The sequence below is a fragment of the Scardinius erythrophthalmus genome (assembly GCF_964197995.2).
Source record: "Scardinius erythrophthalmus genome assembly, chromosome: 11".
In the NCBI taxonomy this organism is placed as follows: Eukaryota; Metazoa; Chordata; class Actinopteri; order Cypriniformes; family Leuciscidae; genus Scardinius; species Scardinius erythrophthalmus.
The window spans coordinates 33,452,959-33,470,762 of NC_138231.1; the positions used below are offsets into that span (position 1 = coordinate 33,452,959).

Sequence of the window (17,804 nt, forward strand, 5' to 3'; positions counted from 1 at the left end):
TATCTTCTTTTGTGCTTTGGAGCGACATGAGGGTGAATAAATGATGGCAGAATTTTATTTTTTGGGCAAGCCATACCTTTAAATGACTGTAGCTATTAATAGCCATTTCACTATGAAGAATGACCGATGGAGGTATTGACCAAGCCTGATTCTGCCTTACAGCAACCCAAGATCCCAAATCTGGGGCACCAAGCCATCACTCAAACAGAAAATGCCCTGAAATATCACCTGGTTAGAAGATTCCGTGTGCAATGTCAGAATAAAATCATCTCCGCATGCAACCGATTCCATACGTTTACAAGCAACTACTATCCATAGAGAAGATTTCATTGGCAGGCCAGATTCCAGCTGGACATGCAAGTATATATTTACAACAGCAAGGATCCTTCCCCTAATCATCAGTAGTCACCTTTCCTTCCTGAGTGAGAGGAAGGGAAACGATAAATAAAAACAGCATATCAATATCTAAATATATTTCTCCTATTCAAAGGGGTCCATCGTCCCCCTCTGTCTCTGGAGTGACAGGCTGAGAAAGGGCAAAGATGTCCTGGCACTGATGTGTAGTTTTTGGCGAGGAGGTCTGAGGAGGTGGGGAAGGTTTCCTCTTCTGTGACAGAAGTCTCAAAATCTCCCCCACCTGGTCCTCCAGAGCTGCTAGCCGGCTATTTAACGTCTGGATGTCTTCTTTTAGTTCCAGCTTTGCCTCATACAGGCTGTTTTGAAGCACTGCCTGTTCAGAGACAGGCTGAAATTGAATCCCCCGAAGGGTCACGTCACCCACTCCGGGACTAGGCTGATCATATGGGCTCCTTTCTATTGAGGCCCTGTCATACGGGCTCCGTGAATCACCTACCCGGTCAATACGCAAGTCACTCTTTGTTATTCCGCTGTCGCAAGAATCAGTCTTGTGTAGGGCAGTATTCTCATCAGTCTCATCACTACTGTTACCGTTTCCACCAGTACCCCTTTCGTTAGATCCCCCGCCCTCTGCTTCCTGGTTCTTCCCATTGTCTGAGATCACATTCAGGGGCTGGGACACATCCCCCCACTCCTCTTCCTTCTGCTGCGGCTGCTTCTCTAGTTCCAGCGGAGGCATGGGAGATGATCCCGATGCAATGTTATGGAAACGCATCCAGCCTCGTCCCCTTCCACCTCTGGGTCTCACAGGACTTGTTACTTTTAGACAATTCGAGTCCTCTACGCCAAAGCTGGGCTTGAGCTCCATAGCCTCATGGCCATCGCTGTTGGGTTCCTCGGTCTGAACGTAGGCTAGGGCATTCTGGATTGGGGTTATTTGTGAGACTGTTACAACGCTAGAACCACCGTTCCCGTTTCCTGAGCCAGGGGTCCCATTTTGCATGGTGGTCACATGTTGGTGTTGAAGGGGATGGTGGCCCTGGTACTGGGGCTGATATTGCTGCTGATGAAGCTGGTGGGACAGTGGATGGAGGTGATGTTCCACCTGAAATTGGTTCCTCTCCAGGTCATGCTGGGATGAACCTTGCGTACGCATCTCCTTCTGCTGCTTAAACTTTTGGAAAAGTTTGCGGACAGGATGGTCCACGGGGATAGACAGGGTCACCTCGTTTTTCTGGTGTCTCCTCTCCTCTTCTTCTTTCTTCACATCGACAATCTTGCGAAAAACAATCTGTGGAGACACAATGATATGTAAGAAATCTGTATGTTTGGAGTCCTTGTCTGCACTGAATGAATTAAATAAAGACTTGATTCAAGCTCTAAAAAGGCTCTACAGATAATATGAACATAAGAAGGAATAAAGAATTATTATGCTGGTTAAATCATCACGTCATGTTAGTCAAGCTCGCATCAGCTGACTCTCAGCTGATCCACGTCTACCTATCAGGCTTGTGCACAATTCAGAATTGAATTGAGAATGACTCCTTAATTCCAATTCAATTCCTGAATTTGAATTGAATTTGAATTGATGTCAAAAACAGGATCTAGAATTACAATTCGAATTTGAATTAAAGGAAGCAGAATTGCAATTCAATAAAAATTCAAAGAAATTCATATACATATTTTAAATGAAGTGTTTAACAATGAAGCTTTACAGTATATGTCAGATATGATTGCATTATAAATGATATTAGTTTGAACTACTTGTACAGATTACATTAAAAGGATATGTTTTCCCCCAGCAATGAATGTTAAAAGCTCTAGTCACAGAACAAATAATTAAGTTTGATTTACTGTAATTGTAATTTTGTGGAACATGATGGAACATGATTCCATTTCCCAGAATGCTTTACTTTAACCAAGTATTTAAAATGGTTGCTAAACAATTTGAGGTGGACATTTGTTTGAAAGCACAATTAAATGGGCAACACTGGACTTTTTAAGTTTCAGAAGTCCCTTACAACTTCACTCTGCACCTTTTGAGAGAATCTTTAGTGTTGCAGGAAAGATATTCAGACCAGAACGGTGCAGACTCAATGAAAAAACATTTGAGGAGCTATTGAGAATTAAATGCAACAGTGTTGCTCAGTAATTTTTTGCATTGGAATAAATGATAACTGCATTTACAACAACTTTGATTACTTTGAAATGAAAATTACATTGGAACAAAACTAATTAAACAACATTGAGGGGGTAATTTATTTCAAGAATTTGATCAATATCTATTTTAGAACAAAATGTATGCAGGGTTGAGGAGTAAATAGTTAGGCTACGTGAAATTATATTTCTGTTCTTAAATTACAAAATTAATATAATTGTATTTAGTTGTATTACTGAGGTAAAATGTTTAATTCAATTAGTTACTAATCAACTTAAAACGAAATTGCTTTGCATTGATAAAGTTATCCAAATAAAGTAATCCAAACCACATTTATAATGGGTAACTAATAACAGTAAGCAATAACATTTCCAAAGTAACCTTCCTAACACTGAATGCATGCGAGACTCAACACATTCTTTCTGTTGTGTGACTGTGTGGAATTTCTTTGAATTGCCATGAATTTAATTCCACTTCCTGTCATTCAAATTCAAATTCAATTCAACGTCCTGTGGGGCGGAGTAAATTCAATTCAAATTCCAATTCATGAATTGAATGGAGGCCAATTCTGAAATTCTGAATTTTGCACAAGCCTGCTACCTATAGGAATACGACGCCTATCACTGTATTCATATATAAGCTCCTTCAGTATTATCAACAGCTATTGCGTTTCTCAGGAGCCAATTCCCTCCTCCATCCCCAGCTCCTCCTCTCATCAGTCAGGATTTGGCATTCTGATTACCCCTGAATCAGACTAAAATTCTCTAATTATGTTGTACATTAAAATTAATTAATGATATCTGCAATACATCCATGTTGGTTCTGTTCTGTTTACCCAAAGGGGAGTTCTTACCCAGAACAGAACCATACTGCCAATCTAAACTGAATGCTAACTGTCAGTCGTATTTGACGATAGTGGTCCTGACAGAAAAAGTGTCATATTTCAGAAATAGTCACATTGTGGGACGTTAAGTCAGAACTGGGAGATGTAAAGTCACAATTATAAGAAAGTTGCAATTGCAAGACATGCCTAGTTCTGTCATGAATCTCTAGATAGCACAGACTAATGGGTCCTTAATGCATTCTGCTGGCCATCACATCATCACTACATGGAACAAGCTGATAGGTCTCTGTTGCATTGGCAGCCAGTGAGCTTGCTTGATCAGCATTTAAATAGTCTGGTTCATTGTTTGCTATAAGCTGGACCTACAGTGTGCTATTGGAGTTCCTCTGAAATCCTCTACCTCCCCCAGCTCCACCTGTCTAGATTGCTATGAGTAATATTATGTAAGCTATTTGCGCAGCAGCGGCAGGTATTTGCAGTAGCAAATCTCTATACTTGCTCTGCAGCAGCAGCAACAACAGCACCAGAAGCAGCATGTGTAGCAGATCGTTTCCACCAAGGCCAAATGCATTAACATTGTCATATTCACTAACACACCAATCTATCCTGAGAGTTGAGAGTTATAGAAATAAGGTCAAATTGTGACATACAGTCATACTGCAAAGTATAACAATAATGATTAGAGCTGTCAATTTAACTTGTTACTTAGATCAATTAATTACAGTAAAAACTTACATTTCATGCACTTGCCCCGCCCCAGATCTATGTAGGTCATCTGACATTTCATGCAGTTGATTGATGATGAATATGATGCAGGGCAAAAACTCACTGCATGATGGAGCCTACAAAATGCCGTTAATGTCCCTCAAATTCAAGATATGGGGCAAAAATACCCCTATGAGTTTTTGTCTCATATTTAAATCATATGATATTATTACGCTATATGCTATATAACACGAGTAACAAGTGTTGTTTTTCTGTTCTGAATAGCACGAGTGCAAATGCGACACTGATTTTATACAACTGTTCAACAAATAAGAGGTTAATATTGTGTTATTTTAGACACAATATTGTCTGTTTTGCACAGTTTTGCTAACGAAAATACAAGACAAGACAAAGCAGAACTGTTCGTCTCATTTCTGAATCTGGGTTTTGAACGAATGGGGTGAACCAAAGATTCAATTGACCATTTATTAAGAGAACAATTTACTTCACTCCTGAATGAATCAGCCGCTTGAACGAATCGAATCAAATCGAATTGAATGAATAAATGGAGACATTTAACGCCACCTACTGGCAGTTTTAGTTTCTTATTTAGAGTATAATTTCATTAATTTAAAAAAAAAAAAAATTATTTAATATTGTTATTATTATTATTATTATTAGTAATAATATTTTTTTATTATTATTATTAATTAATTATATAATTATTAATAAACAAAAAAACATTAAAGGTATAGTTCATCCAAAAATGGAAATTCAGTCAACATTTACTCAACCTCATGGTCCAAAAATATATATAATATGTGTATACACTCACCTAAAGGATTATTAGGAACACCATACTAATACTGTGTTTGACCCCCTTTCGCCTTCAGAACTGCCTTAATTCTACGTGGCATTGATTCAACAAGGTGCTGAAAGCATTCTTTAAAAATGTTGGCCCATATTGATAGGATAGCATCTTGCAGTTGATGGAGATTTGTGGGATGCACATCCAGGGCACGAAGCTCCCGTTCCACCACATCCCAAAGATGCTCTATTGGGTTGAGATCTGGAGACTGTGGGGGCCATTTTAGTACAGTGAACTCATTGTCATGTTCAAGAAACCAATTTGAAATGATTCGAGCTTTGTGACATGGTGCATTATCCTGCTAGAAGTAGCCATCAGAGGATGGGTACATGGTGGTCATAAAGGGATGGACATGGTCAGAAACAATGCTCAGGTAGGCCGTGGCATTTAAACGATGCCAAATTGGCACTAAGGGGCCTAAAGTGTGCCAAGATAACATCCCACACACCATTACACCACCACCAGCCTGCACAGTGGTAACAAGGCATGATGGATCCATGTTCTCATTCTGTTTATGCCAAATTCTGACTCTACCATCTGAATGTCTCAACAGAAATCGAGACTCATCAGACCAGGCAACATTTTTCCAGTCTTCAACTGTCCAATTTTGGTGAGCTTGTGCAAATTGTAGCCTCTTTTTCCTATTTGTAGTGGAGATGAGTGGTACCCAGTGGGGTCTTCTGCTGATGTAGCCCATCCGCCTCAAGGTTGTGCGTGTTGTGGCTTCACAAATGCTTTGCTGCATACCTCGGTTGTAACGACTGGTTATTTCAGTCAAAGTTGCTCTTCTATCAGCTTGAATCAGTCGGCCTATTCTCCTCTGACCTCTAGCATCAACAAGGCATTTTCGCCCGCAGGACTGGATGTTTCGCCCACAGGACACACATACTGGATGTTTTTCCCTTTTCACACCATTCTTTGTAAACACTAGAAATGGTTGTGCGTGAAAATCCCAGTAACTGAGCAGATTGTGAAATACTCAGACCGGCCCGCCTGGCACCAACAACCATGCCACGCTCAAAATTGCTTAAATCACCTTTATTTCCCATTCTGACATTCAGTTTGGAGTTCAGGAGATTGTCTTGACCAGGAACACACCCCTAAATGCATTGAAGCAACTGCCATGTGATTGGTTGATTAGATAATTGCATTAATGAGAAATTGAACAGGTGTTCCTAATAATCCTTTAGGTGAGTGTATATATGCATACATATATATGTAGGTATATACATACATATATATACGTGTGATATAGCATGTATGTGTGTATGTGTATGTATATATATATATATATATATATATATATATATATATATATATATATATATATATATATATATATATATATATATATATATATATATATAAACTTTGATATAAACTTTTTACTGAATGAACCATTCAATGGAATTTTGGAATGGGGGCTATTCTGTTGTAAAACTGGCTGGGTTTTGTTTCAACGAGAGCCCTAATGATTTACATATCAGTATAAAAGATGTAGTATTGCTCTCATGCTTTCAGCCAGCTATAGGGTCAAGTGCCATTGGCATGGTTCTGAGGCATGACAGTATTGTGCAGGACAGTAGTACACAAATTAAACTAACAACACTGGAGTTATGCCAGGTGGGTCAACATTCAGGTTCAGGAATTACAATGGTATCAAAAGTTTTAGCATTTAAACCACCAATACCTCGATGCTACCACAGATCTGTACACTGTTGTAGAGCTTTCACCCAGTAACATGACACCTCGCAGAAATAGACCGCCTGCCTCTCTGCCTTCCCTCCTCATCGCTTCTCTTTCGGCTGTGTGCATACGCATGGCACTAGCTTTGATCGCATACGTTTTAATTAGAGAGTGCTAATTAGCCACCCAAGCCCCCTAGCTGAGGACCCTAGGGAGGTCTGTACAGCCCCACCTCACCTGACATACTGAGGAGGTCATGCGGCCACTCGGCTTGTTAGTTTTAATGGGATTTCATCACAAGTTCAAAGACCAGCCTGGAATAAAGCATTTTGTTTTGTGTAAAACTTGTAGAGAGGTCTAATCTTTATATCACTTACACATTATAGTAAAAAAAACAAAACTCATAGAAAATTGCTACATTTTTTCACTATCACTGTCGTGTGCGATAACATAACAGCGACCGTGCTGACTTAAAAAAAAATCCTCCGGGCAAACATTGGTCTGTAGTGTTAAAAATAGAACAGAGCGTGTCACGTGCCCTTTAGTTATCCCCGTGCAGTCTTTCGGCACCCTGAAGTGCTGCGGCGCATGTCACTTCTCATCTCCCAGGAGGACTCTGGTAAATAATGAATCCAGCCCCCTTCTGCCTCTTCATATTATTTAAATGTCGCTTAGTACGAGCAGAACGAGATGGGAGTGATGGAGTAAACTAGAAAAAAAAGTGAGAGTGGGCTATGAACGCTGTGTAGCCAAATACAAAATAAGTGCTAGGGTGCAGAATGAGAATGCAACAAAAGAAACAGAGGTGTGAGCAGTGATGGATGCTACATATGTTTTGTTGGAAACAATAATCATCACATAACTGCTATTAACAGTTGTGACATCTAATTTGCATTCTGAATTAGACAAACGTCTATTTAGTCACTATTCAGAACAGTTCAAATTTGGGATGCACTGATATTAAAAGTTTGGCCAATACTGATAAGCCGTTAATTATTTTTTTTATGTCATAACTGATAGTCCAATAATGGTCAATATTAAAATGCAATGCTATTTTGTCTAAATAAATAGAAAACACAAAAAGCATCATAACATTATTATATACAGTATGAAAAATAGATATTCATTTTGAGATTTGCTAAAGAATACATTTAACCGTGCTTTATAAATTAGTTTTTTTAAAGATCAACTTTAAATGTGTAGATGACAACAAAAGTAATCTAAAGGTAAAGAGGGAAAATGAGCATGGACAATTAAATATTCATTATCAACTGATACCAGTCAATTAAAACAATATATAATATTGCCTTTAACCAGTATGATACTGATAATGCATCTCAAGTTTAAAACAGCCATATGTGTATCTGAGAAAACTTTTAAAACAACCCACATCCTCTAAAGGGTGAAGGGTAAATCTGCTTAATAAAACTAAACTATCCCTGTCCACCATTAAATACCATTACATATATAAATGTGAAAATGCAGTGAAAATTATGTGTATGATTTATGGATGCGATGTGATGTGCCCATGAAATGAAAAACAAAAAGAGCTGTGAATTATGTGGAGTGCCAGAATATAAATAATTTACTCTTTGGCCTCGGCTATGTATGCGGTTTAATTGTTCCCTTTGTGCAGCTTATTGGATAATGACAATTATCACAACGCTCAAGCTATCTGCTGAATAAAAGCAGAGACCGAAAGAAAGAAAAAACACGTGTCAACAGCCTGCATCTCTGCTGCAGAGGGAAACTGATTAGGGATTTATAATGATCTCTTAGCATTCATGGGGAATTTAAATGAAGAATCCAATATTTCATTTACACTCTCTGGAGCCAGTGTTATTATTCTAACATTCTTCACCTGTGTGAAGTGACTTTTTTTTCTCTTCCAACAAAGATGGATTGCATAATTGGAATAATTGCACAGGCATGCCGGGTCAATCTTGTTTTATTTAACACAGCTGTGAGTTCATTTCTGGACAGAAACTCAAACTAATGAGCTGTAGTATTAAAGTAGTGTTGCTGCATGTCTGAACACCAAAAACTGTCCAGCCTGCAATTCAAGAGAACTGTCACAGTAAGAGTATCAGGGACAAATCTACACAGCATTTCTTCTAGATTTCCAGAGATAACATCAGCCCCACACAGCAACAGCAGCTCAACCAATGGCATACGTTTGGGGGCGGGGCAATCTGTTTGGCCAACCAATGGCAGACAATTTTGTCTGCAATTCAAACTTATTCAACAGGGAACCTAAGATTTATTTATTTTTTTTAAATGTTATGGTGCTGTGTCAATACATTGAAAATTAATGGGGTGCTACTAACTGCTGTTTTGGACCCCATTGACTTTCATTGAATGGACAAATTTTTTTTTTATATATTCTTCGAAATATATTCTTTTGTGTTTTACAGAAGAAAGTCAGTAATTTAGGTTTGGAACAATCTGAGGGTGAGTAAATTATAACAGCGTGTTTATTTTTGTGTGAAATGTCCCTTTAAGGTGAACAACAGTATCAAGAAAAATGTCAAAAAGGCTAAAGGGATAGTTCACCCAAAAATGAAAATTACCCCATGATTTACTCACCCTCAAGCCATCCTATGTATATATGATATGACTATTTTCTTTCAGATGAACACAATCGGAGTTATATTAAAAAATATCATTGCTTTTCCAAGCTTTAATGGTAGTGAATTGCGGTCCTGATTTTGAAGTCCAAAAAAGTGCATCCATCCATCATAAAAGAAATCCATACAAACCCAGGGGGTTAATAAAGTTAGAATTTTTTTCATTTTTGGGTGAACTAACCCTTTAAGCTTACTGGTAGAAATTTCAGTTCAACACAAACACCAACACTACGTGGAATGTACTTAGCGGTAGGCCGACTTGATGCAAACTGATATTGAGACAGAAGTAGAGTAGATCCACAAGCTCAGAGAAGAGGCTACATGGTTACAGAGGAAAAAAGACAACATGAATGATTTTTTCAACCAGCAGAATGTGCTTGCTTCATCTCACTTCACCTGATTTTAAAGTGCCCCTATTATGCTTTTTTTAAATGATTACCTTTCATGCGGTGTGTAATATAGCTGTTTGTGAATGTAAAAGGTTTAGAGATCCAATTGCACGACAAATAAAGTTATCATCACCTAAAAGAACAAATCGACTCTGAACTGCTGAGTCGTCAGCAATTCCAGTTTCACTTAATTCCAAATTTGCATAATGGCAGCCTATGTTCTTCATTGGCTGCCCGTGAACAATGTCTACATGGACCCTCAAACACTGGCTACGTTTACATGCAACCAAATATTCTGTTAGTAATCGGATTGACGGCTCAATCGGACTGAAAAGCCTTCATGTGAACACCTTAATCAATCTGATTGAGCTCGATCTGAATAAAATTTTGATTAGATTGAAAGGAATGGTTTATTCCTTTTCTAATCCGATCGAGAGAACATGTAAACACTTGATCGGATTGAAAACCGAAACTGTAAGGACTGCGTGTGTGTAATGAAAGAGCTGTTTCTTCCTGTTGAATAAAGTGTCATATAAATGAGTGTCCCGTCATTCTAAAATTCTCCTTTCACTCAGCGTCTGTGAAGTGGAGCAGGACAACGTCCCACCAGTAAAATTGGATCCTCATCCACAGACGACTGGTTTTGGGCTCGGGGAGGGGCATTTTTACTGCGTGATAAATATAAGCAGCACGGCACAACGGTTCATATGCTCATCGTCTCAAAATTATGAGCAGAAATGGGATTAAGTCTGCAGTTTAAAACAAATAAAGAACCAATGTAGGAGAATGGTTATTATGCGCAAACAGCAGGAAACACTGTATATTCATGCAGTTTGCGCATGTCAAAAAATCGATTCCGATTTGAAGCTTGTGACATATAAACACGCACATCAACCCGATCATGTTTAGCGTTCATGTAAACACTACGTTCGGATTCATCAATCAGAATAAATTCAGTCCGATTGAAACAAAAGTTGTGCATGTACACGTAGCCACTGTAGTTGTAGCTGAGGCCTGGAAGAGTTTGAAGTTGTGTTGTCGACATGTCAAGATCCACTTTGATCCACGCAATCCACTTTGCATGAACTTCCAAAGGATGAGGACTCGGGCTCTAATCGATACTGTAAAACTGACGTCATTGTACTGTAACTGTTCGTATCACGGTGTATACAAACACTGAGGAAGCATCCAGAGTTGAAATTCAAATATGGTAATGAGTGTTTTGTTTTCTGACAAGGACTGTAAGCATTAAACCAATCAACAGACTGGGCCATCTGACCGAGCAGAGTAGGCTTGTGGAAAGGAAGGTTTAGGACTAGAGAAACCAAATCTTTGAACAAAGTGTTTGCAGACTATTTGAGAAATTAGGTGATGTGCAATGTATGAGAAACTTTGTGTTTTTGACCTTGGATGCATGTAAACCTATTGTAGGAGACATCCAAAACAAAATAAGGAACCTTTAAAATAGCATAATAGGGGCACATTAAATGAAACAGACAGAGTTTAATACTGACTAAAACTATATAGTCCAAGATTACTAAGATTAAGGAACAAAGTGATCTTAAGTGATGTTAATAAGCCACTCTCTGTAGGGAGGATTTTTATATTAGTTTTGGTTGCTTTCCTTTAGAAGTATTGAAGTATTTTAGAAACATCTGTGTGTTTCTGGATGCGGTCGTAACCTGGGATCGTTGGATGGTCACGAACGCGGCATCGTGTGTCTGGGCATTGAACACGCTGAGGCAGTGTTCGTGGATGAGTCATGTACCCATTGTGGGAAAATGACCATCTCGGAGCTACGGTCGAGACTCTCGTTCCTGCAAAGGGGCGGAGTCCCTGCGTCTCTGCCATGATCTAACCCTCCTCAGAGGTTTACTTCAGGCAGCAGTGCGGGTGACCTGAGGATCACGGTGAGCGCTTCCTTCGGGAAACCAACCCCCTAGGAAACCTCATCCATCCCACGCTCCGCAGCCAGTAGAGCCGCCGACGGAATGTGCTGGACCATCCACGAGGAGTGTACCAGTCGTTTCCTTCAGCGGTCCCCACGATGAACAGATGTCGAGTGCTGCATCGGAGGGTGGGTCAGACTTCTCGGAGGATGACGATTCGGTGCCACTGCCACCTTCGGGTGTGACAGCGGTGCCCGAGTCGGACCCAAAGATGATGGCCATGCTTTCCCGGGCCGCCAACAGGATCGGACTCATGTGGAACCCTTCACCGTGTCCCGAGACCTCGAGGCTGGATGATTGGTTTCTCAGGGTGGCGCGCGCTGGTTCTCAGCAACCCAGCCCGGTGCCTTTCTTCCTGGAGGTGCATGATTCTTCGTGGACGGCACCTTTCACTGCCAGAAACTGTCCTAAAGGCTCCTCCTCCCTCACCACCCTTGATGGCAGGGCGGCTAAGGGTTACACGCGCATCCCACCAGTGGAGCAAGGTGACGAAGGTGACCGCACGGTTGGTGGGTCGTGCAATGTCCACTATGGTGGTCCAGGAACGCCATCTCTGGCTGTGTCTGGCCGACATGAGGGAGACCGACAAAGTCAGGTTCCTTAACTCCCCCGTGTCCCAGACCGGCCTCTTTGGCGAAGCGCTCGAGAACTTCGCCCAGCAGTTCTCGGCTGTCCAGAAGCAGACAGAGGCGATTAAGCATATCTGCCTCCACCCAACTGCCCGCAGCTCCTCAGTCTACTCGTCGCCGAGGGCGTCATCCTGCGATTACCCTCACTCCCGCGCCGCAGCAGCAGCCTCCACCTAAGCGGCGCCGAGGAGTCAGTCGCAGGCAGGCCGCTCCACCTGTCCCGTCCCCCGCCAAGAGGGGCGGCAAAGCCAAAGGTAAGCGGCCCTAGGACGGGCGACCCGGAGGTGGATGGGAGATGGTGACCGCACCACTCCCTCCCCCGGAAGAGGGCCGGGTGGAAAATCATGCGTTCCCTTTTGTTTGTGTTCCGCCGCTGGCGTCAAAACCAGCGGTACGCAAATTTTTTGGCCAATTTTCATTGTCCATTGCGCTCGTTCCTGTTGCGTGTGCTCAAACTGGCAACCCGTGTGAGCGCTGTCCAGTCTGAGGAGCAGGTGGCGGGAGAAACGACGAACTCCGATATTTTGAATTTGGACTGCAGTACCTATTTCGACCACTAGTTGTCATTCTAGACTGCACCTTTAAACTTACAAGTATACTTGCAGTATAAAACTACTTAGTATTTTATTGAGAAAATACTTCAAAGTGTACTTTCATAAACTAATAAAGTATTTGTCCAGTAAATTAACAGTATTACTAAGTTCACTTGTAGTAGTTGCAGTACAAACGAAAAACTTAGTTGTAAGCTACTTGTGTACTCAAAGTTTATTACTGTTACACTTAAAGTATACTTAAAAGTATGCACTAAAAGTGGGCCAATTTAGTTCCAAGTAGTATTGAAATAGTACAATTACAAGTACTACTAGTACATTAATATTAGTATTTACTACATAAAGTATACTTACAAATACACTTGAACTTTACTTAAGTACTTAGTAAAATTAACTTGAGGTATACTTTTTAGGGGAGAGTATTCAATACTCTTCAAAAAGAGTATTCAATTAGATAGATGCCATAGAAGAGAAGCAATTTAGTGGGTCTTTTGTGTTTTGCATGGCTTTAAACATGACAGAGGTTTAAGATGTGTACTCATTAAAGACAGGCCTCTAGTTCATTAATTCTCATGCAAAACGAATGTAGGCCTATTCAGGCAATATACTGTCTGACAAGTTAAACTCTCAAATATCAAAATTTCTTTAATAAATACATTTAGTTAAACAACAAAAGGGGCCCCTTTTCCAAAGAAAATATTCTCATGACTTTGATAAATACATGAAGGGAATGAGATGACACTTTCATCACTTATGACAAGAGCCACATGTAACATAACATGCCCTGATAGTGACTAAGTGACAGACAGCGGGAACAGTGACAGTTAAACCACCCTGCCTTATCCTTGGGGATGAGGTGGATTATGAGAAAAGGCCTCGAAGTACAAAAATCCATTTCTTTCTTCTCATTCAGGCTGTTGTTGTTTTTTGTGAATACCTCTTCCTTCTCACAGAATATATTGATATGCATTAAGATAAACACTATAAATAGATCTTCCTTCTACAGTTGTTTTGCTACCGATTAGATTTACAATGATAAATTGATGATAAAGCTGTTGTCATGTTGACATCATATGTTTGAAAACTAACACAAAAGTAAACCTTTTTGGGCTATAATGGAAATTGAAGCAAGGGTGTTATTGATTAAAAATGTTAAAAATAAAAATAAATAAAACATTCATATTAATTCAAATTCATTAATTCAAAAGCCATGCCCAGAATTTGCAAAAATACAATACATTAATGAATTAATTAAATGGATTAAATAATAAAATAAATACACACATATTGGTTCATTAATTAAGCACTTAAATGTAGTTGAGTGGTATTTTTACTGCACCTTGGAGCTCATCACATGTGAAGTTTAACAATGAAAAAGTACAGAGGTTTTTTTTGTTATAAAATACTGTGCAAACTTTTATATGAGCTTTTTCTTTTTTATTTATTAAGCCTGTGTTCTCTTAGGTATTCTGATCCAAGAGAAGAAATATGATAAACTGTATACAGTGTGTGTGCCTGTGTGCACATGTACTGTAAGTAGGGCTGGTCCGAATACCGTTTTTTGAGCTTCGAAGCTTCGGTTGTAATTAACATCGAATATTCGAAGCTTCGGAGAGAGGGGGCTAAACATATTCTTCTCTCTAATAAAGGCAGGAATCTCTCTGTGTCTGTTTGCATTTTGATTATTTCGAGAACCGTTCATCCAATCGACTTCACAGGGAGTGCAGTGTCGCATTTGGTTCAATATAGATGGACACACGAGACGCGCGACACATTCAGAATTAATAAACTTTTAGTAAACTACAGAACAGCGCGAGCGGGAAGCGGCGCACCTCACGCGAGCAGGGCTTATATGCTCCTAATGGACACTGCACTAGTGGTATAAAACGCACACACAGGTCTGTTAAAGGGGTCATATAATGCCATTTTTGTACAAGCTAATATGATTCTTTAGGGTCTAAATTAAAAGTTTGTAATATACTTTAATTAAAAATTCTCATTAGTATTGTAAGAAAACACTAATTTTACCTGGTCAAAAACAGCTCTGTTTTCAGCACGCCGTTTCAGTGCATGTGTCTTTAAATGATAATGAGCTTTGCTCACCCCGCCCCTCTGTTCTGTGGGTACACCGTATTAGACATTCTCTGACCGTATCTAACACAATAACCACGTGTTATTCGTTATAAACGTGGGATTATGAATTATATTGAGAACGTCGTACATAGAAAACATGCCGTAATACAATACTAACCCTGAGTGTAAACCTTAGACGCATTCATCGTGAAGCCTGCAGCAAGGTTTGCAAATTTCGCAAAGATTAATATAAATACTAATATAAAGGTTAATAAAACATTACACTCACATCTTCTGGAGGTTCAGCAGGAACACGTTGGTACCGATCCGTTTTTTCTCGTTTGTAAAGCTGTCTGGTGTGAAATGATTCGCGCAAACATGAAAGCACAGACGATCGTGGGGAATCCCCATGAGGGAATCCCCGCGTCAATCCTTTGGGCATATCGCTTCAAAAACAAAACTCAGCCACTGCTTCTTCAACGGCTCGGATTTAGGAACATCCAAATGACTGCTGTGTTCCTTATTACATCTAAGAACAGAACACCACAATCGCTTAGACGCCATTCTACTCCAGCATATCAACAATGGCGGACTAGTATGACGACGGCTGTCACAGCTCGCTCAGGGCGGGTCTTGTGTTGAAACACGGCTGTCAATCACAATAGCGGGAGGGGCGTACGATCTTATGACGTCACAATATCGAACGGCTTGATTTCAGAGATGGTCAAACATATAAGGAGATTAAAACAAAACCACTGGATGGATTTTTATCATGATAGGATGGTTGTGTACAGGCACTGCCAACAGACATTTCAGTGCAATCAACTTGTAAAAGTGCATGTACCATTATATGACCCCTTTAACTTAAGCAATACTTTTAAGGTAGGCTAGTCTAATATTTTTAATATTTTTCTGACTAACAAATTACTGACACAGTAAAGGGTAGATTTAAATAAAGAAAAATTAAATTTAAATAATCAAAAACGAAATTTAAATAAAGAAAAAACGAAATTTAAATAAAGAAAAACGAAATTTAAATAAAGAATAACGAAATTTAAATAAAGAAAAAACGAAATTTAAATAAAGAAAAACGAAATTTAAATAAAGAAAAAAATGAAATTTAAATAAAGAAAAACGAAATTTAAATAAAGAAAAACAAAATTAAGTTAAATTAAAAACGAGATTAATTTAGATTGATAATAACGGGTAAAAAGAATCCGTGTATCATTCGTTCAATCGTTTTTTGATTTAATTTTGAAAGTAGAAAAATTAGAAAACAGTTCCTTTTTCGATTTTTCGTTTTTTCCAAAAAAACGAAAGACAAGAATTCAGCTTGATTTTTCGTTTTTCGTTCTGAGGTAGCAAAATGAATAAACAGATGGAAAATTCGATTTCTACACGTGGGCGTGAATGAAACGCCCCTTTCCTCTGATTTGTCAGCCGAAGATCAAACTGTCCCGTCATCAGCTCTTCCTCAGTTCTGCACTGCAGAATAAGAGTCCTCCGTTGTGTGGATTCTTAACGCGTTTATTGCAACTTTTTCATGTTTTCCATCAACGAGACTAATGAATGGCTCGACACAACCCGTACTGGGGAATAGACTAGACGGGGCTTTCTTCTTTGTAGACCAGAGTTCTCAAGTGCCAGGGGTTTGCTATTTTCATATTTTCCGAACTGTAAAGTTTTTTTTTTTTTTTTTTTTTATCATGAACCACGCTGAGTTTTATTCCTGAGTGACTATATAATGCATTTTACTTCAAATAATCTAAATGTTGACTTTGAAAAGTAGGCGCGTCCGAAGGCTATTCACTCTATTTTGGTTCATTTTTGGTGTGCGCCAGAAAGATGTTCAAGGAGACTGAGACGCACTAAAGTAGAAATCATGTTGTTTTCTTTATTTTTCAAAGGCATGACATTTTGTAGTCATTTTGAATGTAAACAAATAAAAACATAAATTTTTACTGTTTCGAATGACAGAGTAACGAATAACGAAGTTATTTCCCCTGCTGAGCAACAACTCCAAGTGATGGCGCTGACGCATCGCTCGCTCTCACAACATAGGCAACATAGGCTATTATCAGTTCACTTCTGGCATTGCTAACTTGACATCGCAGCCTGTTCATTATTAAAATAAAACACAGTCAACCAAATATATAAAAAGTTATTCTGCTTAATTTAATTCGTCTGTTGTACAATATAAAAGCTGTGCCGCACAGCAGTTAATCCAAACTCATTTCCCATGCTGTGAAGATGATGATTTAGCCTATACGTGTAGGCCTATATTGGGACTCGACTGAAGTTTAAAGCCTTCTTTACATTATAGTTAGCATCGAAATTTTGCATTGCAAATATGGAAACTTGGGACCGAGATGCGCGAAACCAACGCCGGTACAGTTTCAGTTTCGATTCAAATAGCCTAAATTTGTTTAGGCTTGGCGTTTAAAATAGGCTAAATGTTGTTTATAATAAAGGACACAATAGGCTATTATTATAAGCTATTAGGTTATATTTTTATTATACGTGGCTACTTATTTTTTATTCTTGTTGTTTTCTGAATACCATTCATTTAAGGATTTGACATAGGCAAATGTCAAAGGGGAAGTAATGGTAAGGGGAAGTAAAATACGCATAGAAATAGCCTATATGTTATTAATAGTGTTTATAATGTTAATGTTGAATTTTATTTACCGGTTTTTTTCTGAATAGGCTAATAATAAAAATGCGTTTGTTTCCCTCTCAACATGACCCAGTGCACTGCGCACAAGCGCACATCTTTGAGATATAAATTAATAAATTTTAATAAAACACAATAAGGCCTAAATTATAAAACTCAGAAGAGTATGTATTTTAATATCTATGTTGTTCTCTGTTCTCCGGTTGTTAGATAGTCAGTCTGAATGACATTTCATGCGTTTATGTTAATATAGCCTAGGCTTAGGCTATATATAGTCAATGCATTATTCTTTTC

General features: G+C 39.0%; 1 protein-coding gene across 1 annotated transcript in view; it reads right to left on the reverse strand.

The window, feature by feature from the left end:
- Positions 1–327: 327 nt before the first annotated feature.
- Positions 328–17,804, reverse strand: part of kcnh5a (potassium voltage-gated channel, subfamily H (eag-related), member 5a) — a 97,918-nt gene continuing 80,441 nt past the window's right edge. Inside the window, exon 11 of the mRNA XM_081378637.1 lies at positions 328–1,648. Within this exon, the coding sequence (XP_081234763.1) occupies positions 485–1,648 (1,164 nt within the window). The 3' untranslated portion in view covers positions 328–484. The remainder of the gene's footprint in view (positions 1,649–17,804) is intronic.